We start from the raw sequence: 17,989 nt of genomic DNA, 5'->3' as shown, positions 1-17,989 counted from the left end.
CCCATACTTCAGTGGGACTTGCTGGAGTTAAGTTTGGGTTTGCTGAATTTCAAACAGGATTCACTGAACCCTTCGCAAATTGAACCTGGACAGATTCACCCATCCCTGGTGAAAGCTATAGGTGTGTTCTGTATAATAATGTAAAGCGGGGTAGACAAACTCTGGCCCTCCAGCTGTACTGCAACTACAAATTATATGAGGCATTGCAACACACTTACAGCAACTCCTAGGGGCAGAAACATGATGCGATTTGTAGTATTACCACAGCTGGAGGACCGGGGTTTGCCTATCCCTGATTTAGAGCATTGAGCCTTGTTAGATCTGTTGACTTCTCACTTGCCGCTATAAGAAATTAATTTGGTTGTATACCTGTAATAAGACTTTGTAATCAATATTCCTACTTTTACTCTTCTTAGTATAGAGAAAAAGGCTATTTAAGATATGAAAAGTGAATGTGAAACATAAAGCACATTTAGTTTGTTTCATACCATGTGCAGCTGTTGTCAATTATGGGTTCACATGAGCCACATTCAGTGGTGCAGCTGTATTGTCTCTCACATTTAATGTGGTGTGTGGCTGCTGAAACACTTTAAATCACACTTATTGTAGCAGAAGGAATAGTCGAAACTGAATCTGCACCAGCTAATACAACGAGAGCAACGAGCGTAAATCCCAAGCTACAATACAGCTCCCAAAATATATTGTATAGAAGCGGTCTAAATTCTTACAATAAAATATTCATACAACTATGCTCCATGTTCATATTTAAAGCAATATGCTTCAGCTGTAATTTTTTGTGTGACCTAATGATAGTGATGTATATCACATGCCATGCCTGTAATGGTATGTAACATGTAAAATTATTTCTGTGTATTGAAGGGACTAGAAAAGATTCCATATGGCAGTGTTTGTTTCTCAGTGCAGTAAATAAAGATATGGCAGATAGTTTATCCTCTTTAAGAGCCCTTTCACAAGGGCATTCAAATCAGGCCCAACTGTCAGTTTTTAATTGGGATCAGAAGCCCAATGTTACTATATGGGCAGCTGGATCTAAATGAACATGCATCCATTTACATCCAATTACCCCTGACTCTGGCCAGGTCCATAAAATAAAATGGAACAAAGTTCCATTTTAGCAGACCTGATTGACCTGGATCATTTGATGTAAATGGACGCATGTCCATTTACATCCGACTCCCCATAGACCAGCAAGGGTCTGGTAATTTTAATTGTTTTCCTCCATTGCAAGACCCCATTAATCTATTATACAGTGCCACCCCCCAAAATATTGCGGCTCCTTCCCTCCACCACCGCTCCGCCACCCGCAGTAGAAACACCACAGTAGGGAAGGCTGTGCTGGCATGGAGAGGTGCTTGCACCACATGAGGCCAGTCACCTGTGGGAACTGCTTAGCCTGGCGGAGCCACTACAGACTCTGCAGGCACTGCCAGACAGCACTTTCTACAGTGTGGGAGACGCTGAGGACCCTCTCCTGCGTTTCCTCTCATCCCCGGCCAAAAAAAAGGGTTTGGCTTTAGTTTTCTGTTAAGGCCACAGAAAATTATACATTGGCACTTTGGGGTCTTATAAAGAGGCTGCAAATCTCTAAAGTAATCCTTTTTTCTAAAACACCAGCCCTTAATCCACTGACAATATGACTGTTGTTAATCCATGATCAACCAGCTGCACTGAGAGAAGAACAGTTTACAAATTATATATTTTATCCAAAAACAAGCAGTGACATAATGTGTAACTTTAATAATAACCACCCATCAAGAAACTGGCAAGGGTTCCCTATGCATAAATGTATCTGAGATATTCAAAAGCATAATTAAACCAATGACCTCCATTTAGCCCACCACATAAAATATATGCCCCTACAGAAATTTCTTACTATGCATCACCTGCTCCTGATGGCCATATGCAGTTTAGTTTCATAGTTCATACATCATACAACAGTAGTAGATATACAGAAAAGGAGGAGAACATTTCACAGCTAACAATCCTCATCAATGCTAGTTGTGAGAGTAATAATATGTTACCGTTCAGGTTTTATTCCAGAACCAGTATTAATTGGGAATTTAGAGTCCATTTAACCTAGAATAATACTTTAGGATAAGTATGCCTGTGTTCTCTTTAAGAGATTTATCATTCCAAAAGCATTGCTTGATAATGTGTGGAGAGGATGCTAATATTTTTCAGTTATTTTGGCAACCAGATTGGTGCTGGCTGCCTTTTGCCATCACCATTTAAATACAAAAAACACAATTAGAAACTCGCTATTCCGAATAGCCTGCTGTGAATGAGAGTCAAGCTGATTTGTACACAATATGCATTTCTTCTGTAAGCTTTCCAGTGAGGCCAAGATATATTATTCAGTTTCAGTATGCTGACTATGTGGATGTTCAAAAAAATGTTAAGTACCTAATTACATGTTAATTGATGATTGCTATATTTCCAGGGTGGCTGAATGGTTTTATAATAAGCTCAATTAGTTTATTATACATTCAACTATTAGCTTGTTATACATTCAGCTTGGTTTCTGGCCCTCCAGAGCAATATTTAATTTACATTCCCTGGGAGATGTTCATTGCAGGATCTAAAGTACACCTGCACTATTTGCTTCCTTATAGATCTCTGACTCGCAACTTGCCCTGTTTTGTGTTCAGCAGAATCCTGGCAAGGGGTTAAAAGGACCTTTGCCCTTGGAGTCACAGGCCAGGACGTTGTGAAGCTTTAACTCTTTTTGGTAATACTGTACATAGAAACTGCAAGGCTATACTGTATATCTATATTACTTACTGTAAATCGACTTTTTGCAATAAACTGCTACATTCTCAATCTCCAAAATAAAGTTATCTAACTAGGACAGTAGTATAGATTCCTTACATTACATATCTGGCTAGTAATTGGCCATAGTAAGTATGTGCAATAGGTTTAATGAACTAAACAAAACTTGCCTTTTTCCTTTAAAATACTCATGTAGCCAAAAAAATTAAGTCATAAAAGTATTCCCACTCAAACAGGGCTGCTCTTCAAGTTAAGGCCAGTAAAGGCCTGTGAACTGTAACACATCATAATTATTTAATTGTTGAAGGAGCAGTAGAGGAAAGGCAGAGGTGCAGGTAGGTTGAAGTTAGCCAAAAGTAACAGTTAAAGGCAGCCAAAGGAGCAATACAGAGAGGAGGGTGCTAGAGAAGGCCAAGAGGGTCAGCACAGTGAGGGGAAGTTGGATTTGGATAAGAGGAGAAATACAGGCATGGGGGCACAGGTTTTTCTGTAATTGGTGGCCTGTTTAGCCAGCCTCACCCATTCAGCAGACCTTCACATTATCTGATGATCAGCTTAGCACACACTGCTCTCCTGTCACCACCTCATCTTTTCCATCAAAGGAAGGTCACTTCCTTGCTTTAATTGGGACTGCCAGACTGACCAATGTATAGAACTGTGTGTTGATCAGTGGATTGTTTTCTCCAAAACAATTAGTTCACTCTAACCTAGGCATATTTAAGCAAGTCCATCTGTCTGATCTTAAGACCAAATGGCCAGATCATTATTAGTATTAACCAAATGTGTAATCTGAAAAATCATTCTATTTTTTTCCCAAAATGGGATATTACATAATTTAGTAGAATACAACAATGGAAGTGCTTCTGCTATGGCCAAATTTACTGACATATCATATTCACTCATTGTATAGGCAGATACTACCGTATACCATGTAATCAGTATAAAACTGTGACCACTTCTGTAAGAGCGTTTCATGAAGGGCATTTTCTACAGTGGTAATACATGTTATGGTATTCCTTTAGCTCTGAATTTATTTAATACTTACCAATCTAAGCCACAGTCCCAAACCATTGAGTTGTAAGACTACAATCTCTAAATAACTTATAGGATGGGGTGATAAACACCGCTGTAGATCTACTACGGTGTACATATGTAGATTTTGTATTTTGGTTTGTATGATATGAATATACTGCACACAGAAAGAGTCAGTTAAAAGCAACATTACTAAATAGCAGACAGTTGACCTACAGTCATAATAACACCTTCTCAAAACTCAAATTCTATAATAAATAGATATGTACAAGAAATGTGACTATATCAATCACCTTTATAAAGATTTTTATTTATAAGGATAGATTCCTGTTTATTTACGTCATGGTAATATTTCATTTTAAATATTTTTTCATTTTATTGCAGGCAGTCGTCATTATGTGGTTCTTACTGCCCGGGTACATCCAGGGGAGAGCAATTCCAGTTGGGTAATGAAGGGGACACTTGAGTTTCTTACTAGCGATGACCCTATTGCTGAGATTCTGAGGGAAATGTTTATTTTTAAGATCATCCCAATGCTTAACCCAGATGGCGTCATCAATGGAAAGTAAGTAAATGGAAAATAAAGAGTGTGTATATATAAATATATATCAACAAAAAGTTATTTCCTGATGTTTCTCATAACAAACAGATTATATTGTGATTAAGAACTATAAAAATAAGTTGATTGCAGATAAAGACATTATTGGTTGGTAAATATTTACAGCCATTTGTAATCCTTAACAGAATGTTATATAGTTCTGAAATGTGGTATTAGTAACCCTTATACAATATGTTCATTTTTGAATATCACCTTAGAGTGGACGTTTATGTGTTTGCATATTTTTAATAAGCTAGTCAGACTAAAAAGAACTTTGCTGCCTGGACTACCTTTTTCCCAGGGAAGGTGAGCCCCATTTGAGCTATACCCCCACAGTTGTAAAAAATACATACAAATACTTACAAAGTAAAAAATACTTTGAAGTATTAGGTGTTGATTGGATCCTGTCAGTAGCTGGATGAAGCAAACTCTTCCACTTGGTTAATTCCATATTACAAGATTGCACGCTACTTAGCTATAAGACCACTTCAATCCAGGTTTTATTTTAATTGGGGCTGTTCTTTCCTGAAGGGGCCCAAAGCAAATGCCCTTGGTGGCTCTTTGTTTATAGCAGCTGTAGAGTTTTACTATTGTTTGTACTATCTTGTGCTCTTTGTTTACATTTGTTTTGTTTAGAAGCATTCTAACCGCTCATCCCTGGTAACATTTTAAGAAAGCAACATTCTGTCACTTTGTTTCCACACAGCTCTTTGTAATGTGCAGCAGGAAGCGAGGTATAATTTACAAAAGGATATTTTGGGGGCTGACACCAGATAAACAATGATAGTTTCTCCTGTGGAGAATCCATTAGATATTCTGCTTCTCTCTTTAATTGATCCCTGAATAACAGACAGTTTGATCTTTCAGTGTTACCTTCTGGAAACACAAGCAGCCCGCATCAATTTATATATCTAGAATTTAGGCTATTCATTAAACAAGTATAAGCCTGCTTTTCTGTCTCCATAAATATCAATAATATATGATATATAATCATATAAATATGCTGCCAAAGGAAAAAAATATTGTAAGTGTTCCTTTCCCAGATGCATCACATTAAAAAAGATCCAGCAATGTAAGAACTTATGATTTTACTCTGGGTACTGCTGCAAATGTTCCTTGCTGTAACATTTTTAAATATAATTTTTTTATAAAACAGATGAAATTTTATTTTATGCATGGCTGTAATTATATGACAAATTGAAACAGATGTGGAGGTGACACTTGAGCAATGTGTCATTTTAGAGACAGTCTTAAAAAGTTCACTCATTACATACCCATACAAATCTCTGCTTAGGAGTTATCTAAAGGGGATTTCCACTTTCATCAAAAAACTTGGAAACATTTCTAATAGATTCTAATAGTATGCTGTGGTTGCATCCTCTGGTTTGGATACACGTCTTTTGCAGAAAATGTGAAAGCCGCACAGCCACGCCAAAGCACCTCCATATAGTGCGGTCCTAACTCTAAACTATGAGAGTCTCCATCTTGGAGCACATGGGGCAGAAGATTAAATTGGGTGCAGGTTTGTCAGGAGGAAGCCCAACCTCCCTTGAAGGCACAGGTATGCACAAGGGACCCCGCACATCACAACGGCAGCTGAGACCCCCCATGCATCACTGCACCAAATCAGTCAAGCAAAACAAATGACAAACGCACTCATCAATTCGTTACCAGCTTTACAGCAAGGTGCACACGGAAGGGCTTCAAACAGTAAAACAGTGTGCACCTTGCTGTAAAGCTGGTAACGAATTGATGAGTGGGTTTGTCATTTGTTTTGCTTGTGTGTTTGTAGAGACACACACAGAACTCTGCTTGAGAAAGGAGCCACCCTTAAACGGGGCCAGTGCTCAGGGAACAAGCTGATTCTACAAGAAACCAAAACCTTTAAAAATCAAGAAGCAGCATCCATTGTGAATGATTAATCGGCATTTGGAATAGCTTAAAACTCTTTTGACTTTAAAATCTCTAATATGTTTTTTTTTAGACTTTTTTTTCTTCTATCCAGCAATGGAGTAGCTTTAAATATTCCCTGCCAACAGACCTTTCATTTTAACAACACTCTTCCCATTATATGAATGTGCATTAAACGTATTTTGTGCATTATGTTTTGTACTTGAAAAAAACCTCCCTTGGGTACAAATCCAAAACCCCTGAAACTACAGCTGGCACCACCATCTTGAATGTAACATCAATGGCCCCAGTACACCAGAGTTGTTACTAGTAGGTTCCACTGTATAGTATTGCCCTTCACCCCACCCCTGGAAGCTGCATATTATGGAGGTGAGGGGAGGGACAGAGGATGAGTATTGTAAGTATGACAATAATTAGATACTCCCAGCAGAGGAAAGAATTATGATATGCAAGGAGGCAGGGGATTGTGCTATGGAGGTTATGTTAGGTAATTGGCTCTTCTGAAGTAGTCACATTTGCTAGAAATTCAGAGGCACACCGCAAGTCAATTAAAAAAATTTAACTGAAAGGAAAAACACTGCAAGTAGGCATTTAAAATAGGAATGTTTAGATACCAGTTCAGATATCAGTGCCGATACTTGGCATTTTCACAAAAACTACCACGGTTGCAGAGGTTGCAGCTGGGACCTAGCTCTGGCACTTCACCGCTGTCCTGAAATCATTAGTCTGTAATGTTTTAGAAAAACTGTCACATGACAATAAACACAAATGTTTCAGTACTTGTACTTCAAAAAATGGTATCAGTGCATCCCTAATATACCGTATTTGCCGGCGTATAAGACGACCCCCTACTTTTTGTGTTAAAGTATAGGTTTTGGGCTATACTCGTCGTATAAAACGAGTGTAGCCCAAAATAATGTTTAAATGCACCCACTAACCTCCATGGCTGTATTCCCGAGTGTGGCTCGGGGGTTAATTTTCAGTACCATAAGTGGTAACCCCGAGCCACACTGGGGATTACAGTCTCTTACCTTGTCCATGATCCCTGCAGCGTCCTCCATCTTCCGGGTTCCGTCCTCCAGCTATATACAGTATACCGCGCTGAGCCAATCACGGCAGGCTTTGCATTAATTAATACAGGCTTTGTATTCATTAATACAAAGCCTGCCGTGATTGGCTCAGGGCGGTATACTGTATGTAGCCGAAGCTACATACAGTATACCCGGCGTATAAGACGACCCACGATTTTCGGGCAGTGTTTTTGGGTCTAAAAACCCGTCTTATACGCCAGCATATAAGGTATATATTTATTTAAAAAAAATATACATTAAAATAGGGATGCACAAATCCCAGGAGCCCCATATGCTCCTTAAAAATGACATCTGCCTCCTAACTTTTGAGTTTTTCTCTGGTCTGGTCTTGGAGCTGGAAAAGTATCTGTACATGTACTTGTACTTGTGCCGAGTATGGTACTTGGAATCTGAACATCCCTAATTTAAAATACTTGATTGTTTGCTTGATGAAATTGTCTATTTAAAGGGAAAAGGGGTGGAGTAGTTTTAAAGTGGACCTTTACCCTTTCACTAAAAATCACATCAGCAGTTTTTCATTTGCTTACAAATAGAGTTCATCCACTTCCTGGTCTACTTTAGCACAAATTATGTAATCATGCCTAAGCGTTGAATCTTGGGAAGGTTAATAACAGCAGAGCATTGCTAGGAAATTGAATCTGTAATCCAGGAAGTACAGGGAGATGGATTAATCTGCCGTTAGTAAAAATGGCCACTGTCAGAAGACTGGAGAAGAAAAGAGAAATAAGGTATGCATAAAGCCGGCAATTACCTAAAAGTGTTTGTTTCTAAATTGTCATTACTAAACATTTTTAAAGGTGGCTTTCTTGTAATTTTAAAGATATGGATAAAGTTCCTCTTTGAGGCTGCCAGAGCTGTTACTGATGGTAGATGGTAGAGTGAATCATTAGGGAAAATAACATGTTTACCTAAAATGTATTTCCACTCTCTCAGCCAAATTGGGATTACACCTACTTTATATTTGTTACATGTTCTTACTCACATAGCATAATTTAAAAAAAGGTTTTCTTTAAACTGAATAATTGGGGGTAGGGAGGTAATGTTTAAAATAATTAACCCTGTCTGTATTGTGCTGGCAGACTTCATTAGCAGTGTAAACTATATTTTAACACCATCTGTCCTTACAAAGGGTTAAAGATCTAGAATCATTATATGTTAATGAGAGGAAGCTCATAGTGTCCCTAGTCTTCCTATGAGTTTTTCTGTGACTTTGAAATTGTACAGATAAGCTCCAAAGGCCTGCTACACAGACACATGTAAAAGGAAAGAATAGTATTTTTAGTGGTGTGAATAGGAACACATAAAAAACATTATTGGGGTTTTCTTAAATTTGTCTGCAAAAGAGGAAATATACTTAAAGTGACAATAAACTCAGAAGTTAAATTTCAAAAATGCATTCAAATACCTGAAGTATTTACAAAAATGTATCTTATTTGTGTATCACTCAAAATTTGTAGATCCTCAAATCATCTCTAAATTGGCACTGACACGGTCCTTCCTTCTGGAAGGTGGCTACTTTTGTTCCCAGTGGTCCCTGTGTGTGTTGTAAAGTAGCCATCAATCCAAGCTTGTGTCACGTCTGCTGCAGGGAGTGACGGTTTGGATCACAACTGCGGAGGGTATGTGGGTAAGAAAGTTGTGGAGGCGGCTTCTCAGGCTTGAATCTCAGGCGTCACTCCCACTCTTAACGGGGAGTTTGAGATTCCAGCATCAAAGCCGTAGCCAGTAACAGAAATATTGAGGATAAGGCTATTACTTCAAAGCCTGTTTCCAATTAAGATACGGAGGGCAATATTATGCAGTAAGTCTAGGGAGAGGTGCGCCACACACCATACAGGTATTACTGCTGGTTTTCCTAGTGATCAGGTGATAGTATATTAGCGGCAGTCTATATCACATACCAGTTTTGCAGGATTGAATGTCAAAAGGCTCCAATTGGAGCAGTACTTGCGGTTTGGGTCTGAGTGGAGTGTGCGCAGTGGTAGATTCACAGGGCTGAGGTTGAGGTAGTCTGGCTCAGGAGGCAGCAGGCGTTCTGACTCCTATAGTAGAACGCCATGCTGCCTCAGCTGTGTCTTTAAATAGCCCCAGGAAGTGGGAGGAGCCGCCAGCCCGAACGAGCGACTTCCGCGTTCCACGCTGGAACGCACCCCGCACACTTCGCAATCAGTAAGTCGAGCGGCTTCCGCGTTCCACCGTGGAACGCAGAGCGGCCGTCCCCGCAGGAGGAGAGACCGGATCGGTACGTGCCCGAGGGTTATCGTTACAGCTTGCTTCCATGATAGATTACAATCTCAAAACAAATTTAGTAAGCTAAACATGAGATTGTAGTCCATCACGGGAGTGAGTTAGGAGTGGTGGCTACACGGTTAAGGTATTTGAATGCATTTTTGAGATTTAACTCCTGAGTTTACTATCACTTTAAGGCACTTGAATTCATTTTTAAGATTTACCTCGTGAATTTAGTGTCGATTCAATTAGCTTGCCTCCTCTCTACTGCAGACTTACCTTACCTGTCCTGTCCTTCCCTACTTCAGGGGAAAATATTGGTGTACGTTCCAGGTTGGCTATCAGTATCAGTGGCCTGGTGTCATTTAATGGCATTTCTCACTTTTTATGCCTTTTGTTTTGCATGTCTCTGGTTCCAGAACCCTCTAATTGTTTGTATTTAGTTTAAAAGTCACAGTAAAGAATGTGATAGCTATTACCACCCCATACAAAAAAAAACTAGTTAGATAAAACCAATTAGCCATTTAGAGTACATAGTCAATTCAGTCAGTCTGTGAAAAAGTATAGGTTTGCAAAAAGGAAAAGGAAAGCACAACTAATTTTTTACAATTTATTACAGGTATAACTATGAAAATATAAAAGGTCTCTTTCCTTTTATTTGTAACAGCCTAAATGCAACACCTAGATAATTAAGCTGTGTGGGGAGATCTAAACACATATAAAAACATATACTGTTGCTGTCAGTGAGATTCTTCTAGTTGAGAGACACTGCTCTAAAATGGAAGAAGAGAACACTTTATTTCCCTGCTGGATCCAGTTATTGCAATGAAGATATTTCTTCATGTGTTGGATGGACAGTGATGTAATTTTATTATTAGAGGAGAACAAATTAGTGTTGCATGACAGTATCAGTCAAAGTACCGCAGCACTGAATACTGAAAAATGGCCTGGCCAGGAAGGGGGTGAAACACTATGGCATTTAAGTGGTTAAAAAAAGGTTTTACTAGCATTTCACCAAGTCCACTTCTGAGATCTTTCTTGCTTGCTGGAGTTGAATCTGCCATCACCTATTTTTTCATTTCCAATCTGAAGTACATAACAATCAAGTCCCCCCCCCACCCCCCAGAGATTTTGGACTGACCCCAGGTGTACGGCCTAATATTACTATAGAAGCAAAGCTACCAGTATGTGGACTGCCTTTCTATATTGATTCTAGCCAAAAAAACAGATGTATACTGAAGGGCATTGGGATCATCCAAAGCTTCAAATGATCCCTTTACCACTTTACCAGGACAGGAAATAGCAACTCACCAGTGTTGTATCCTGTACTCTGTAAGCAAAGTAGTTATAGACTACTTTCTTAGCAAGTTCAGGCTTCCATAAAACATGTGCAGCTTTTGATTATATCATAACATGAACAAGAATTGAAACTCACTGGAACTGTAAAAAGTGATATATACAGGCCATAAATATTCACACCACATGTTCCCCTCATGGTACAAAATAGTTTTGCTCCTCAATATTGAAATACAGTAACAACAATGTAAAGAATTATATCACAAACCAGCCCTACGCAATTTTATTCTTACATAATCTTTAGTCCACACAGTAGGCCTTCTGATTCTTTGAACATGTCTAGGCAGTGCAGGTCCCTGGTCTCCAGTTTGGTTGTTATAAATAGAAATAGGAAAATATCCTTCAAATAGAACTTCTGAAAGTCCTGCGTAACAGGTGCACGATGGCTGGCATTCCATATTTGTTCATCAGACAATTCATAGGTGGCAGGTCTTTGCTGACCTTGTCACGCAAATTGGAACATTTGAAATGTCCCTGTTTTAATTAGCCAGGTTTCGTAATCCAGCCAGGATCCAAGCCGAAAGTTTACTACTGAACAAAGTGCAGATGTGAAATGTCACAATTAGATAATGTGTCCAGTGCAAGTCTCAACAAGAATTGAAAATACAGCAGCCAATGTGTTTTGGGGAATCCAGCTCCCCCTTCCTCAGACTGACAGCTGCTGTCAGTCCAGTGTCCACATGGATATTTCCACATGGTAATCCTTTAACTATGTGTACAGTCCAGCACGGCATTCAATGCCAATTGAAGGCCTTTGGAAAGGAATGCTGGGATTCCAAAACACTTTGGCTGCTGTATTTTTGATCCTTGTCAATATTATTAAACTTATGCTGGACATAATATCTAATTGTGGCACTCTCACTTTTGCACTTTAATCGGATCATTGTGAGGACACATGGGATGCCTCCAAGGATAGAAAGCTGCCTCCTTAGAGGAAAGTCCATATTAAGTCACATATATTTGTGGCACCATAGCTCCAGTAAAAGTTAACTTGAAAGGGCACGTTTTGAAGATTTACTCGGTATAGATGGTACGGGGCAAGATATCCTATATCAAGCATCTGTATAATAGAATAGCTCTTGTTAGCTGAAACAGTGTCTTATTATTTTACACTTAAGAGGGTAACCTCTAGGAAAGTAACTTCACAAACCTGTCTAGCAGTAGAACTATACCAGATTTTTTCAGTGTCCCATTTTCTTGTATTTACAGCACCTTGCATCTTTTGCAGGGCACTCAGGATCGTTTGCAATGCGTTAAACCCCAACTGAAGCAGTTAGACTTGTTCTATGTACTTACAGCTCTGCATTACAGGTCAGATGAATCTCTTGTTGTACCTTTGTATTGGGGTCTGAATATGTGCATTATAAGAGGCAAAGTCTGAATTCACAGCCTGTATAGTGCCAATAGTCCAAGGACTAAGGGTTTTTACTTCTGCCACAGTTTTTTTAAAATCTGGCTTGAAATAGTAATAGCATTTTCTAGAGTTAAATCATGTTCCAAGAGCAATCTTTCTCTAATGGAGGCAGAGTTTGTTTTTTTCTGCTAGTTGGTCTCTAATCAAGTCATCTGTTATAGCACTAAACCCAGAGGTAACAACCAACTCTCTCGAAGTTATACTAGAAATTCACTATTACGCTGTCCACATTGCTGGAATTGATACATTCTGGTACCATGTTACTTTGGCACAAACAAGGGGGGTTATTCACGAAAGATCCAAAGGATCCAGCCATAGCTTTGGCTGATCCTTCGGCCACTGGAGCACTTCGGTTCAATCAAACCGAAGGGCTGCTGTACGGGCTATTCATTATAGCCCGTATAGCAGCCGAACACACACCCATATAAATGTCAGCTGGGTGGCTGGCTTTGCCCAGTTGTAATGACAGATCAGAATCCCCAAATGACCTGGGGACACTGAACTGTCATTAAACAATAACAACTGGGCTGAGCCAGTTGTGATGTCACAGCCGCCTCCGCCCAGTTGTTATTAATTGGCTGGGACCTGCTAGAAAACTCTTTTTGAGGGCTTAGCAGAGTTGGCTTTCATATTCCCGCCGGCTCCGACAAGCTCTCATTGTAATGACAGCTGGTCCCGGCCAATAGGAAACAGTTTTATTATTTTTTAATTTTACAATTTATTTACATTTTAACCCCTTCGTGACGGGAGACGTACACTGTACGTCCAGCCACAAAGGGACCAAATGACTTGTCACGTACACTGTACGTGATGAGTTAATTGCTGTACTAGAAGGCTGCTAACCGCTGAGAATCAGCGGTTACCTTTCAGTAATAGATGTCTAACTATCTAGAGATCCATTACTGAAAGGGTTAACCTTTTTCAGACACCCGATACCTTAATATCGGGTGTCTGAGAGTCACAGCAAAGCAGACACACATGTCGGCTTTTGCCGGCATTCTGACAGCTCGTATAGATCGAGAGATATCTCTCTCAAGCTATACTGGCTTTTTTTTTTTAATCTTTTGACTTTCAAGAATAGATACAAAATGTTATGTATTAGACACATAATGTATCTATTCTTGAAAGTAGAATGTTTAAGTTTTCTGAAACATTCACTGACAGCTGAATCCTGAACTGCTGCAGGATCAGTGTCACTAACTTATTATCGGCTGTTCTGAAGTTTGAAGCAGCCTGATAATAAAAAAAAATGTATTAATTTATCAAGCAGTAATAGTGAGATTAATTCACAATGACTGCCTGATATAATTAAATAAATAAAATTTGTCAGTATAAAAAAAGTGAAAAGTGTAAATAAATTAAAAAAAATAGTGAAAAGTGTAAAAAAATTAAAAATAAGGGACAAATAAATGAATGTATGTATTGCATTTTTTTTTAGCTGTGCTGGTTTTGTTAAAAAAAAATACTACAAATCAAAACTGGGAAAAAAAGTTTTTTTTTACGTTTTTTCCTCTTTTTTTAATTTGTATTTGTGCTAAGTGAGGCGTTAGACACACATATGTGATATAAATATATAGCCCTATCTGTCCTCTAAAAAACAATATATAATATGTGTGGGTGCACTTTGTAAGAAAGTATATTACTGACGTGGAAGAATCACACAGCAAAAATGTCAAAAGTGTGTCAGTCATTTACGAACAGAAACCAAAAACAAGCTCAGTCATGAAGGGGTTAAAATTATTTTTTCAACTTTTTTTTTAAATACTATTTTCATTGATTTGCTATTCTGGTCGGTAGCATGGAGGTACCAAATAGAATAGCAGAACAGCATTCGGCTATTCACTCACTACTGTTCGGCCCCTATGAGAGTAGGGGCGAACGGCAGCGAGTGAGCTGCCAGAGCTTTAACTCAGCCGATCCAGATGTTGGATCGGCGGAGTCGAAGTCCTGCAGAACATGTCTAGCTGACCGAAGTGCAGTCGATGTAAGGCTGAAATCAGCCGTACAAGCCAGAAGTGAATAGCCGAACGTTGTTTGGCTCACAACACTTCGGCTCAGTTATTCAATTCGGCAGCTTTGTGAAGAACCCCCTTTATGACAGACCAGCCTAATGAGGATGTCCATACAAATGTTAAAAGCCTTTAGTCCTTGGGTCCTGGACTAGTGTCTTGACTGGTGTCTACTGGTGTAGGCATACACAAAATTTTACTGTGAAAAATACCCCACATAAAAATTTAAAAGTGAATTATTATTATTATACAGGATTTTTTTTTTTCATCTGAATTTTTATTAGAGATCATGGTGATAATAGCAATACAGGTATGTACATCATACAAAGATGAGGCAAGTAGTTATGTGCTATTTGTACATAGGTATTCATTACTCTCCATTCTTCTTTTCAACGTATAAGATGGTTTGTAGCAGGCTCTAGAAGGGTGCTATAGATGCGTCAAGCGTGGGTTCCTCCGTGCACTCACAGGTGATGGATTGGTATAGTTGCGAGTGTGGTTTCTTCTGGGAGGCCGTGTTCTGGTGAGGTCAAATTAATCCCCATGTGTGTGCTCCGAGGAAGTCTTCTCATTAAGGCGAGCCGCTATGCATCCAGAGATGCGCTTTAATGAGATGCAGCTGAAAGGTAAGAGGATCAGGGGGGAGGTAAGGAAGAAAGATAGGGCACATAGGGAGGGGGGGAAGAGTATGAGGAGGTGTCAGGTGGAAACTCTGAGGTCTTTCGCTATGTTAGGTAACATTATGTGTGCTGCTTCAGACTAGGAGGAGTTGTCGGTGGGCGTCGGATGGTGCCTTGGGGAGGCCCCTAGGTTTGCAGTTAAGTAGTGCAAACTTTGGATCCTTTTCGATGGTCATTTGTAGTAGGGATGTGAGTAATGAGAAAATTTGGTCCCAAAATCTGGATGCTGTCGGGCAGTGCCACCATGTGTGAAAAAAGGTGCCAGGCTCTGAACAGCCCCTGAAGCAGAGTGGTGAAGGCAGATGGGTTGAATTTGGCTACCCTCGTGGATACTAAGTACCAACGTGTCATAACCTTATAATTTATCTCCAGTATGCTGGAACATCTCGAGCTAGATTTTGTGTTCAGCCAGGAATTTTGCCACATGACGTCATCAAGAGGAGATCCCAAATCTCGTTCCCACTGGGATATGTAAGAGGGTGTGCGTGTATGTGCGCTTGTTAGTAATGCTGAATAAATGGCCGTGATGGTGCCAGGTGCATGGGGGTTATCTCTGCATATCTTTTCAAACGGACTCAGGGTGTCCGGTAACGAGCATCTCTGTGTGTGGTGAAGGAAGAAGTTTTTGATCTGGAGGTAGCGGAAAACCTCCTTGGGGGGGAGAGCATAGTGTTCTTGCAGGTATGGAAAGGGTTTCATCCCCGTCTTCGTTTGAAGTTTCCAAGAGTGTGTGAGGCTTTTATCTACCCATGTTGTAAAGCGGTAGGAGTTGGGGTGTGCTGGTGGAAAGTCGGGGTGGCGGAGGAACGAAAGTAGTGGTAGATGCGGGGAAGTCAGGTCTGTGGTTCGGTTAATAGAGTCCCACAAGTGGAGTGAAAAGGAGGTGATAGGGTTAGCTATCATAGGTCTGCGTCTGGGGGGAATCCAGAGGAGATTGGCAGCCGATGTGGATGGAAGGAATGATTCCTCCAGAACCACCCATCCTGGGACTTCTGTTTCGGCATGGTATTTGGTCAATTGTCCTATTTGCGCCGCTTGAAAATATTTCATTAAGTCAGGGACACCCAATCCTCCTGAGGTTTTAGGAAGGGTAAGTGTCCGGCGGGGGATTCTGGGGCGTTTGTCTTTCCAGATGAAGTGGAATACCTGTGATTGTAGAGTGTGCAAGACTGGAATACCTGTGATTGTAGAGTGTGCAAGACTGAGGCTGGGACCGCCACTGGCAGCACTCTGAAAAGATATAGTATCTTTGGCAGAAAGGACATTTTTATTGCCGCAATCCTACCAAGCCATGAGAGGTGGTAGTGCGACCATTTGGTGAGGAGGACCGTTAATTTAGAGATCATTCCTGGGTAATTAGCTTTATACAGTGTATGGTAGGAAGAGGTGAGGTTAATTCCCAGGTAAGGGAGCGTGTCTGAGGACCAACGGTAAGGGAATCGTTCTTTCAGTGTTGATACCACCGAGGGAGTCAATGAGATATTTAGTGCTGTGGATTTTGATTCGTTTACTATTAGCCGCGAAATGGCAGCAAATTGTGTCAGGATTTGGGTTAGGTTGGGTAGAGAGGTGATGGGGTTGGTCAGAGTGAGCAGGGCATCGTATGCGAAGAGGCTAATTTTGTGTGCAGTGCCACCTTGTCTGATTCCGGTGACATCTGGGGAAGATCTAATTTTACTCACTAGGGACTCTAAGGCCATGGCAAATAGAAGTGGGGACAGGGGGCACCCTTGTCTCGTACCCCGCAAGATGTTGAACCTTGGGGATCGATGGCCTGAATATTGTATGTGGGCTGATGGTTTGTTAATAAAGAGAGGTGATCCAAGTAAGGAAGTAATGGCCAAGTCCCCACCGTTTGAGAACATTGAACAGATAGGGCCAAGACACCATGTCGAAAGCTTTTTTAATATCAAGTGATAGCAGCATTGTAGGAGTGCGGTTAGTCTTGGCTTTATGTGTGAGTATGGTGAGTCTGCGTATATTGTTGCTTGCTTGTCTTTGGGGTATAAAGCCTACTTGGTCATTTGAGATGAGATGACCTATCACTCGATTCAACCTATTTGCTAGTATTTTGGCTAATAATTTCACATCCACGTTGAGTAATGAGATGGGGCGGAAGGTGGAGTAGTGGGTTTGGTCTGTGTTGGGTTTAGGTATCATACAGATTGATGCATTGAGGGATTCATGACCTAGGGACGCTGCGGAATGCAGGTGATTAAAGGAGGCGGTTAGGAGGGGCACTAGTTGGTTTTTGAAGGTGGTGTAGTATGGGACCGAAAATCCGTCAGGACCGGGTCTCTTGCCTTTAGGGAGCGATACAATTGCATGTAAGACTTCGTGTTCTGTGATTGGTTCCTCCAATGCAGCTTTGTGGGGTGTTAGGAGTGATGGGAGTTGCAGTCCCTCAAAGAAGCTATCTAATTCCCCCGCGCCGGAGGGATCCGGTGCAGAGTATAGTGAGGAGAGGTGCTGGTGAAAAAGGTCAAGGATGGTTGAGGGGTTGCAAGTGAGGGAGCCTGACTGGGTTTGCAATTTGAAGGCTTAAAGGAGGGGTCAAGGGCACCTAACTTATTTGCCAATAGGGTGTCAGCTTTGTTTCCCTTCAGATAGTATTTGTGGGCCGTGCGATGAAGTTGTTTTGCCGCGTGGTCAGTCAGGAGTAAGTTGAGTGCATGTCGTGCGTCCTCTAACTTCTGTTTGTTGGGCCTAGTGGGGGCTTGGGTGAAGGCTCGTGCGCAAGAATAGTATTCTTGTTCTAAAATTGTTAGTCTGCGAAGTCTATCTTTCTTTATGGCAGAGGCCAGCTGTATTAGTTTTCCCCGAAGTACAGGTTTGTGGGCTTCCCAGAGTAGGGTTGGGGACGTGTCTGATGTGTCATT

The 17,989-nt window shown here is 40.6% G+C and overlaps 1 protein-coding gene across 1 annotated transcript in view; it reads left to right on the top strand.

Moving 5' to 3' along the window:
* The window catches only part of AGBL1 (ATP/GTP binding protein like 1), a 465,946-nt gene that overhangs the window by 163,262 nt on the left and 284,695 nt on the right, over positions 1-17,989 (top strand). Inside the window, 1 exon segment of the mRNA XM_018556368.1 lies at positions 4,207-4,387. Within this exon segment, the coding sequence (XP_018411870.1) occupies positions 4,207-4,387 (181 nt within the window).

The sequence above is a fragment of the Nanorana parkeri genome, unplaced genomic scaffold (assembly GCF_000935625.1).
Source record: "Nanorana parkeri isolate BGI_ZX_2015 unplaced genomic scaffold, ASM93562v1 scaffold236, whole genome shotgun sequence".
In the NCBI taxonomy this organism is placed as follows: Eukaryota; Metazoa; Chordata; class Amphibia; order Anura; family Dicroglossidae; genus Nanorana; species Nanorana parkeri.
Note: the sequence above shows the minus strand (reverse complement) of the source record. Positions and strands in the feature narration are given on the sequence as shown.